Here is an 11067-nt window from a genome sequence, read left to right on the forward strand (position 1 = left end):
ACACACATACACACACACACACACACACACACACACACACACAACCCAGCACATATCAAGTACGCAGTCATCAACAAGCCCCGAGTGAGGAGGATGAACAGTACAGTAAATAAGGACTCCCGTGGTGTAACGGTTACCGTTCTTGACTGTGACGCATTCACGGGCCGCCCAGGGTCGAGCGCATGAGGAATCTTGGTTGCGGCAGTCGGTCCACAGTCAGTCCAGCTGTTCATCCACCCCAAGGGGTTGGTCGATGAAATGGGTATATAGATCAGCCATGATACCTTCATACTTATGACTGACCATTTTCCCCTGCGGTCAACACTGTGTGATACCATCTCCTGTGTTGTGTGTCCAGGTGAGCGGTTTTGTCCTACGGGCTGGTACACCCACGGCTCCTTCTGCTACAATTTCGTCTCCGTGGAGACAACATGGACGAACGCCCGCAAGCTATGTAGGGAGCAGAGCGCCGACCTCATCTCCATCACCACCTGGGCCGAGCAGGACTTCGTACACAGTAGGAACCTTTGTTCCTTTTTTTCTTTTATTTCATAGAGGAGAATCGACTTGATACTCATGTTCATAGAGACCGTATAGATTATGCTGAAGGGCATGGTTAGCAGAGATGATAAGGGTTACGTAAAACGTGGTTAGCGGGAAGATTAAAAAGTAGAACATGCTCAGCAGTAGAGTGAGGGGTGGAGCATGGTTAGCGGAAGAGTTAAGGGGAGAGCACGGATGATAGTAGAGTTAAGGGAAGAGCATGGTTAGGAATAGAGTTAAGGGGTAAAACATGGGTAGCGGTCGAGTTAAGGGAAGAGCATGGTTAGGAATAGAGTTAAGGGGTAAAACATGGGTAGTGGTCGAGTTAAGGGAAGAGCATGGTTAGGAATAGAGTTAAGGGGTAAAACATGGGTAGTGGTCGAGTTAAGGGAAGAGCATGGTTAGGAATAGAGTTAAGGGGTAAAGCATGAGTAGTGGTCGAGTTAAGGGTTTCTTTGCGTAAGATAATATTATTGATTTTTTAAATGGAGTGTTTTCTGTTATCATTACATTTTATAAATGAAGTGAAAGTTGTTGAAATTCACTGATCATTTCTGTTTAGCCTTAATATACGGTGTGGCAGTGAACGGTGCTGTCCACAGTACCTGACGGTGTATCACTGAAATGTACTGTCTACACTACCTGACGGTGTGGCAGTGAACGGGGCTGTCTACACTACCTGACGGTGTGGCAGTGAACGGGGCTGTCTATACTATCTGACGGTGTGGCAGTGAACGGGGCTGTCTGTACTATCTGGCGGTGTAGCAGTGAACAGTGCTGTCCACGCACAGTGAATCGCATCAATAGAGCTTTTTATACCTTTTATTTTTTGTCACCATGAGGCCTTACACGTTTGCCTTGCCAGGTGCAGCACAACACAAGCAGTGACTAGTCTGCAGCGTACTATTGAATCCTGGAGGTGTGTGTGTCCCGTCACGTAGTGTACGGCCACTTCCTCATGTTGCAGCAAACTGTGTCTCACATCCGCTCATCTGCTCTTTTTTAACTTTACTGTTGGACAAGATTACACTAGGCCTTGTGGTTGCTAAATTTCCACCCAACTCCCTCCGCTAAATATGACTGATTCATCCATCGCCACCTATCCTCTCCAGCGTATTAAAGTGACTTAGGAATTTTAGAAACACTTGTGTATAACGACAGTTAGATTAAATGGTAAATATATGAACATGCTAATGATCGCTCTTCTCGGTCACCCTGTTTGACAAATCCTGGTCATACTCTCCAAGGCCAGGTGAGGTTATTGCTATTTTCTCGCAATAATTTGTCAGTGTAACTTGATTTTTTTTTTTTTTTTTTTTTTTTTGCGTGTGTATGTTCTAAAATCCGCCGTCCTGGTGACAAATTGCACACCTTCCCTCCCCTTAATCACGCTGTATCCAGAGAGTTGAAATTCACGTGAATATCTTGCAACCTTCTCACCACCACCCCCAGGGGTTAATGGTTGTACGGTTACCTCACAGTTAAAGAAACACTGAGCCAGGTGGTGTCGAGCAATAGCAATGTCCGTAGGCAAAACTGGACTACGTGAGTGAAATGATTAGAAAAAGGGTTAAGTCTCCTAGACGGGCTACTGTTATATTATCACTGACGTTCGTGATGTTCAGATCAACGTCACTACTGTCTTGCCAGGTCATCCGTAAGTTGTAATCCCTCCCACTCGTCATTGTAGACGTTGTGTCCTTGTCCGTGCCACAGCCTATCACATATCTTCATCATCATGCAACAGATCACATGACGGCGGGCGGATGGATTGGCTACAACGACCGCACTGAGAGCAACGTCTGGACCTGGAGCGACCAAAGCAGCACACGTATCACAAACTGGAACACAGGTAAGACGGCAGCAATACAACGTATCACAAACTGGAACACAGGTAGAAAACTAGCACCCAGACTGGTTGAGCTGTCGTAGAGTATCCTGTTGACCTGAACAGACAGGAACACTGGTTTAGGTAAGGAGATGTGGAGAAACTTGGCATACCTTGCTGATCGCGCTTTGAAACGACTGTCAGGGGTGGTGATTCACATGCAGAGACGATGATTATGTAAAATACTGGCACTCTTCTCCAACGTTAGTTATGCATCAACAGTATTACTACCCTCTTACTGCCTGTTTTCAAGACAGTGTTGCCAAAGGGCTATACTGTATAGCAGGTTCACATTAAAGTTTTGATCCGTTTGGGAAGGACTGTCGCTGAGGAGGCTAATGCAGTGCAAGGAAGATCAAAGCTCTCTTTTTACTAAGAATAATTTCAAATAAGGAATGAGAGAGAGAGTACAGAAGCGGAAGCACTATTTATATGAAGATGACGGGAACACACGTCCCGTGGCGTAACACTAAATACAACTGTGAAAGTCCGAATTCAGATCGAGAAATAAACAAGTCAGAAAAACATCATTCGTCATCATCGCCATCATCTTACTCATGCAGCTCGGGACCAAAACCTCAGTAACTTCATACACAGGCAGTATAACAAAACGGTACAAGATTACCAGATAGTCTTTTTTTTTTTTTTTTTTCCCTGTGATGTGTAGGTCTCTCACCACAGTTCACATATAGATTACCTGTATCTTGTAGGTAGAAAGGCAGTACACCAACGCTTTTAAGCTATCTTATCTAGAAAGGTAGTTCAGACTAATAAAGCCACACACGTCATGATAAAACGCCGTTTTATTGCTTGACACGCAAATGTATACTGAAATCACGTGCCGATTACATAACCATTATCATGAGTTCTGTATACATCCAGAACGGTTGGATAAGCAAAACAAAAAATGAATAAACAAACTAACGATGCAAATAAGTTTAGGGATGAAATTGCTAGGAAGTATACAAGTAGTTCAAGAAAATTGTGCGTTTGTCATGGAAATGTATAATTGCTTTTGAAGTCCCTCCGTATACACCGTCTCTCTTACCTTACCTCTGATTTTCAACTATTGCATCAGTTGTTTTGACGTGTGGGTGGGAGTCTAGACGTTTCGTCTCCCAAAGGAGGCGTCCTGTTCTTACCATTAACAGATAAATGATAAAACAATATACTTGTTTGTATGCATCTAAGAGCACAAGAAAAGTCGTGTGTGTGACTGTCAAATGCACGTCTGTTTTTAATCAGTCAGTTATCAATAGCAGCATATGAAGTATGATTGTACAGATATCAGTAGTATCGTGTCATGTATGATTGTACCACCGTTCAAGTGGTTTACGGTATACATAGGTAGACAGATGCCAGCAGGCAGGAACAATAAGATGTAACTAGGCTGAATCATAAGTGCGTTGCAATTTCCATGGTTATTGTTTTTAGTCTTCCGTAACTTTTCTTCGTGTACTTTTCGGCATTTCTCCCGCACATCTCTCTGCGTTTGTATATTTCCTTGATTAGTAACATACCACGACTTACATTTCTTAGTCAGACTCATTACTCAAATTGCAACGTTTGGTTTCGGTGATGCGTCGCGCATCCATCTCTAATGTGATACTAATTGACGTTTTGATACGATTTTTTTTTCCTTTTCTGATTTAGGAGAGCCCTCCGGTGGTGACGAGAACTGCGCCGAGATATATATGGATTCAGGCAAGTGGAACGACTTACCTTGTGACAAGACGTTGACCTACGGGTGCAAAATGAAGGAATCCACAACGCCCATCGAGCCGCCGACAACCACCACTGCTCCACCCGACAGTGAGTGCCTCACCTCCTGCACTTGTAGAGACGAGTTAGGAAAGTTACCCTCGATAGTCATATTTATATTCCTTGATAATGAACAGAATAGTAAAAGCGATATACTGTTTATTAAGAACACGGATGGATGAGACACGTATAGCTTTATTGTCGAAGGTAATATTAACAGAGTCATTAGATGAACTGTGCGGATACCTTATTAATGCTTACATGTCTAGGCAACCTTACCTGCCTCTTACCTACGTTAACTGTCACACCTGCCTCTCATCTACCTTGACTGCCACACCTGCCTCTCATCTCCCTTGGCTACCACATCTTCCTCTTCCCTACCACATCTTCCTCTTACCTGCCTCTTATCTGCGTTGACTGTCACACCTGCCTCTCATCTACCTTGACTGCCACACCTGCCTCTCATCTCCCTTGGCTACCACATCTTCCTCTTCCCTACCTTTTTAATTTCGAGAGCTCCGTTGACAGACAAAGATGCATCACGTTAAAATTCTTCAAGTCGGGATGATCATAGTACTCTGGATGGTTCCTTTGTACACCCTGTTGCCAACCACACCTGCCTTTTATCTACCCGGACAACAGGGAATCATACCTGCATCTTATCTGCTTGTGCTTACACCTTGTTATTTGCCTACCTAAGCAGCCACTCCCGCCTCATAGCTAGTTAGGTTACATTTTCCTTTATCTACCTGATTTGCCACACCTGCCTCTTACATAACTGTTCTACCTTAATTTGCCTCTTCACTACCTGGTCGACCTAGACTGCTGTTTATCTGTCTGGGTTGGTGCACCTGCCTCCTATCTCACCTGGGATGCCTCATCTGCCTTATATCTACCTGGGCAACGATACTCTTCTTATCGATCTGATGCAATACATCTTCCTTTGTCTGAGCTACCACACTAGGTGGCTAGCTCAGTGTCCATTCTCATGGGAGTGGGAAGGTCTTGTGTCTTTGTTAGTGTATAGATAGAATGTTGTAAGATGTTCTGCGATGATTATGAAAATGATAAGACGGTATGGTATGAGGTTAGCCTCGTCAGATTTGCAAATTACGTTGCCCTTTAACTCACCGAATGAATATTATGCATCCTGTGCCCCACCTAGTAACCCATCCAGTACCCCATATATTACTTTCCTGTCGAGTCTTGCTCAGAGCCATAGTGTGTTACCATAAAATGCCATGAAATAGGAAGACCAAGTCATTGTGGGTTCTTTAATAATAACTGTTTATACTGGCAGACACACCCTCAAGGAACCTGGTGACAGTTTCAGCATTGTAATGGACACTGAAGCTCAAGGATTCTCTGTCATTCACCTTGGTGGGTTAACAGCCTACCTTATGACGCTTGTATTTATCGCAACGCAGGTAGAAATCTTGCCCATTATGATACTGATTTCGTAAAGCTTCAGTTATTTATGGAATGTTATCTTACTAGGGAACCAATAAAACACTTTTAGTTTGAAAAGGTACATTGGCCCAACTTGGGACAGAGATACATTAAGAAAAATATAGCAAATTAACGAAAAATCAGAGTGAATCACTGGATGTTGAGGAGCAGGGTCCATGTGTCAGCTACTGAGTACTCTGTAACAGGTGTCACTGTGGCACATCCATCTTGAGTGAGCCTCCTTCAGCAGGTCATGCCCACTTCACCTGCACTTTGTTCTGCCTCTCCAAGCCCTTCACTCTCATGTTATATGTCCCGCAGCCAGCAACTGTGGGATAGGCTGGACGGAGAATTTTCTGACTGGCGAGTGCTACCGCCTAGTAGTCGAGGAGCTGAGCTTCCAGGACGCTCACCTACATTGCCGAGAACTACACCACAGCAGCGAAGAGTCGCAGCCAGAACTGGTCTCCATCTACTCGTCTGAGGAGCAAACTTACATCTATGGTGAGTCACTTTAGGATCTTAGTTCTTGGGGTCTGGCCATTTACGGCTCACAAGTCATGAATCGGTGGACTGTAGTAAAGCATGAACCACGACAAGCGTCCTCATATATATATATATATATATATATATATATATATATATATATATATATATATATATATATATATATATATATTATCCCTAGGGATAGGTGGGAAAGAATACTTCCCACGTATTCCCTGCGTGTCATAGACGGCGACTGAAAGGGGAGGGGGGGGGGGGGGGTGGAAATCCTCCCCTCTCGTTTTTTGATTTTCCAAAAGAAGGAACAGAGAAGGGGGCCAAGTGAGGATTTCCCTTGAAGGCTCAGTCCTCTGTTCTTAATGTTACCTCGCTAACGCGGGAGATGGCGAATAGTATGGAAAAAAACAAAAAAACAAAAAAAAAAAAAAAATATATATATATATATATATATATATATATATATATATATATATATATATATATATATATATATATATGTGTGTGTGTGTGTGTGTGTGTGTGTGTTACTCGGATGTGGTATCGAACTCCACAGGTATTTCAAGAATCATGTTATTTGGTCTGTCCTCTATCAGTCTTATGAAAAAGATCCTTCTTACCGATCATTATCTGAATATTTAGAGTCAGCCAAACTCATTTCTTGCCACAACTTTGACCTTTCTTACATCATCCATTAATATGGTATGGTATTTATAGACAAGTGGACAGATGAACAGAGATGGACAGGCTCGACTAATCAACTTGCCGAGGACATGATAAAGATTGAGTTTTGAATAGGAAGGTGAAATGGTGGACACATGCAGGTGAGCAGGTCAGGTGTGTAGCTCATCTTGATAGAAGAGAACAAACCATTAGTTTACAGCGTGCTGGCCAGAGGTGCACAGCTGTCTGTAGGGCGTCTGGTGGCTCTTGTCTGTGTGTGTTTGTGTGAACGTGTGTGTGTGTGTGTGTGTCACTGGAACTGGATAATGGATGATAGTAGTGCATTCAGACCTGGTACAAACCTTATTGTATTTCATTAGGAGAGAATGACGTCACATAAACCCGTCCTGTGATGAAGAAGGTACCATAAAAAATGGAATGCGTGTAGGCTGAATGTGAGTACCTCAGGGTGTGATAGTAGTTTGTGTCAGTGAGTCTCACGTAACTATTGCGTCTGTGTGTGTGTGTGTGTGTGTGTGACAGTAGTTTGCGTCATGATTGTGTGTTTGTGGGTGGGTGTAAGACCGTTTAGGTGACGCTCCTTTATCTTGTGGCAGACCTGGTATCATCGCAGCACCTGAGCCAGGCGTCGCTCTGGCTGGGTATGAGGAACGACTACGACGGCAACAGGTGGCTGGACGACACCCCAGTCGTGTACTTCAACTGGAACGACGGCGAGCCCAACAGCCCGTACTATGAGATGTGTGTTGGTGAGTGTCTTCCCCAGTTACCCAGCAGGTATATACATTCTCACACGGGATTCGTGTAGGGGCCAACACACCCTTGTACAAATTTAGGTAAATTTCACAAATTAGAATCGTATATGAAAAATGCACGGCTATAAACAAGCCTAGGTGTGTAAGCAAGCATGTGTAAACGTCCACAAACATGCATACATGTATTTTTGTACATCCATGGAATACTATCAAAGACACTCAACTGCATCTAAATATGTTGCTTAACATATCTGAAAAAAAAAAAGAAAATCACAGATGCGCGCAGCCTTCGCGTATGCTTTAACGTGACGACGTAGAGGCACCAAATGAGTTCAGTACACTAAATTTTTTGAATAATTGTTTTCGAACAAATAAGACAACCGACTATTATTCTTAAAACACGGCATGGGATAATTTGAGACTTTTAGCAATGCATTAGCCAGGCAAGTAGATTATAAGCCAGGACAAAGTAATGTAGACTGGCAAATTTGTCCGAGTTATATTAACCCAGTTTTTAAACATTCGCCCAAGCTGGGCATTAGATTTTTAATCTGATTCAAGATAAAGAATGGATTCAAACTGAAAAGGTAACGTGAACAGTCAATTATAACGAGATCAAAAGAAGAAAAATAAAGGATAAATCAACTGACACCTTAAGACATGAAAAATTAATGGAAATTGTTGAGAAACAGGATCAGAGCCTTAAGCAGTAGGAAGAGGAGGTAATGAAATTGAGAATTCAAATCAAATAACATAAAAAGTGTCATCAAATGGGAGAGGAAATTAGGGATTGCAAAATGGAGTCAAAGGGCATGAACACAGTCAGTTTAATTTAGGATGCTCAGCAGAAATATAATCAGAAGAAAGAGGGTGCAATGACTGAGGAATAAAACAAAAAGGTCAGAAGGCAGTTAATGGAAGTCCTAGACCGCTCAGCAAAAGGAATTGCATACAACACAGATCACAAGGCTTATGAATAGTAGTGGGCGGGAAAGAGGAGGAGGAGCAGTTTCTGGGACTGTCGAACAGAACCAGATCATAAAACTAATGTGAATAGGAGACTAGGGACATTGCAACAGTGGAGCAGAGAAAGAAGAGTATGCACTGTTAGAGATAGAATAATCAGCGATATTTATTGTGAAAATGCAAGGATTGAAAAGCACAGAATATAAGGGGTCAGTGTCTTTTGGCGTAAAAAGAGCCTTTAGAGATAACATTCAGGTTGACGAATCAACACTGATGGACTTAGTAGAAAAGTTAGTGACACCAAAATTAGGCAGATTAAATGAAGCAGGAAGTTGATAGACGTAAATCGTTTTCAACTGTAATTTCAAATGTAAGACCATATTCAGGACAAAGGGGCAGGGTGAAGTAGAAAAGAAATGACTCCTATAGACATGCCAACTTACATATTTTTGTCATAAAAGAAATAAGAATCTATGAATATAATCAGCTGAGCTGCATTCCATGGAGGCAGTCTTGAGTAAACTGTATCAGTCATGGAGCTTATGATGGTGTCTGTCATCCTCAGAGACGAAGCACATCTTCCCTCCCTAATGTCAACCCTGTCAACTGGGACGCAGTAAAATTCAGAGCCATTAGTAGGTACTTCCTTGGGTCTAGGACTTGCATCTTTTCTGCTATATTCGAAGTCGGTAGGTTAGCTTTATTGCTGGTTTTCACAGCACTGGCACAGTTGCTGGAGGGAAGGATAGTCCCGTGCGGGAAATGTGTGACGCTTCTAGAGTCCGCAGAAGTATGGATCTCTTGTCTTTTTCTTAGTACCTCACACACACACACACACACACACGCACACACACACACACACACACACACACACATATATATATATATATATATATATATATATATATATATATATATATATAGTACTACTGCGGAGGCTGGTAATGGATGGCGTCGATTGAGTCATTGTAATACACAAAGTACTGACCGACCTTGATCTCTCACTTTCCAGAGATGTACTCCAACAGTGGCAAGTGGAATGACATCGACTGTGAGTTTCGCCGAGCCTTCATCTGCGAGAAGAAAGGTAAGCTGTCAGATCTTAATGCCGGCCAGTCATTTATGAGGATCGAGGTAAGATCATCGCTGAGGGGAGGACATTCAGTCATTATAACGGTCATTTGTAACACAAGAAACAGGGAATAGTTGTTCAGGAGAGTGCAGGGTGGAACGATGAGGCTGTGTGGATCTGTAGTTCACTTGGCGTTCAGAGAAGAGTTTCGAAGGCGAGGTGGTGGTGGTCAGGATGGAGTTTGGTGTACACGCTGAGCGAGCCAGTTTCCGGGGGCTATGGGAGCCAGTACGTGTTATCAGAGGCTACGTGAGTTAGTACACATCTGAGAGACTGCACATGATAATTCTTTTAAGTTGATCAGTGGCCAACTTGTTTATTGGCCATCATTTCTAGTCTCCGTTATATCTAGTGGTCATTTGTGGCCATCATGTATAGTGTCCGTCATGTCTAGTAGTCATCATGTCTAGTAGACATCATGTCTAGTAGACATCATGTCTAGTGGCCGTCATGTCTAGTGGCCATTATGTTTTGTGGTCATCATGTCCAGTGGCCTGATATCATGTATCATGTCCGTCGTGTCTAGTGGCCATCTTGTCTCTCAAAAAATTCTGTCTATGGAATGACGTAGGAACTGGCCTTAGATGCATGAAATTTCTTTTTACGTCCTGCCTCACCCATACATAACTTCAAAACCTTAATAAGCTTCCTCACTTTTCGGAGTATCTTCTGTCAGCCTCTCATCTTATAAACATTTTTATTCATTGACATTTTGATAGTAGCGTTGACATTATACTTTCTTCTGCAAGAGAGAGAGAGAGAGAGAGAGAGAGAGAGAGAGAGAGAGAGAGAGAGAGAGAGAGAGAGAGAGAGAGAGACTGTTTAACCACATGTGTATGTATGTGTGCATTTGTGTGTAGATGTGTATTAAGCTTACTGTTTTTTTACTTATATTTGCCTACAGGCCGGGAAGTTTACACTAGTGGAGCATCTTTCTTATCCTTGCATTTCTGTCGTTTTGGTTTTGAATTCGCCATTGGTACTCTCACATTGACTTCCTCTTCGCTTAGCTTTTTCCACAAAAATTCTTTTGCAGAAGCAAGCAATACTTCCTTGCAGTCCTGAGTACACCTCTATAACCTAACTTCCAGTTGTGCGCTGTTGTTCTGGACTAAAAAAAATCACGATTTCAGGCTTTTATGTGTAATCACGTCTCCCCTGATTCTTCGTTCTAAAGTGGGTAGATCATAGGGTTCCCTAATCTCTTCGCAGGTTATTCCAATCAAATCTGGTATATATATATATATATATATATATATATATATATATATATATATATATATATATATATATATATATATATATATATATATTTTTCTTCTTTTAAACTATTCGCCATTTCCCGCGTTAGCGAGGTAGCGCTAAGAACAGAGGACTGGGCCTTT

General features: G+C 42.4%; 1 protein-coding gene across 1 annotated transcript in view; it reads left to right on the forward strand.

Annotated features, from left to right (window-relative positions):
- Window positions 1-11067, forward strand: part of LOC139749841 (macrophage mannose receptor 1-like) — a 97324-nt gene that overhangs the window by 19855 nt on the left and 66402 nt on the right. Inside the window, exons 12-17 of the mRNA XM_071664153.1 lie at window positions 359-517; window positions 2291-2395; window positions 4085-4243; window positions 5963-6145; window positions 7426-7578; window positions 9563-9637. Of these exons, the coding sequence (XP_071520254.1) occupies window positions 359-517; window positions 2291-2395; window positions 4085-4243; window positions 5963-6145; window positions 7426-7578; window positions 9563-9637 (834 nt within the window). The remainder of the gene's footprint in view (window positions 1-358; window positions 518-2290; window positions 2396-4084; window positions 4244-5962; window positions 6146-7425; window positions 7579-9562; window positions 9638-11067) is intronic.

The sequence above is a fragment of the Panulirus ornatus genome, chromosome 8 (genome assembly GCF_036320965.1).
Source record: "Panulirus ornatus isolate Po-2019 chromosome 8, ASM3632096v1, whole genome shotgun sequence".
Taxonomy (NCBI): domain Eukaryota; kingdom Metazoa; phylum Arthropoda; class Malacostraca; order Decapoda; family Palinuridae; genus Panulirus; species Panulirus ornatus.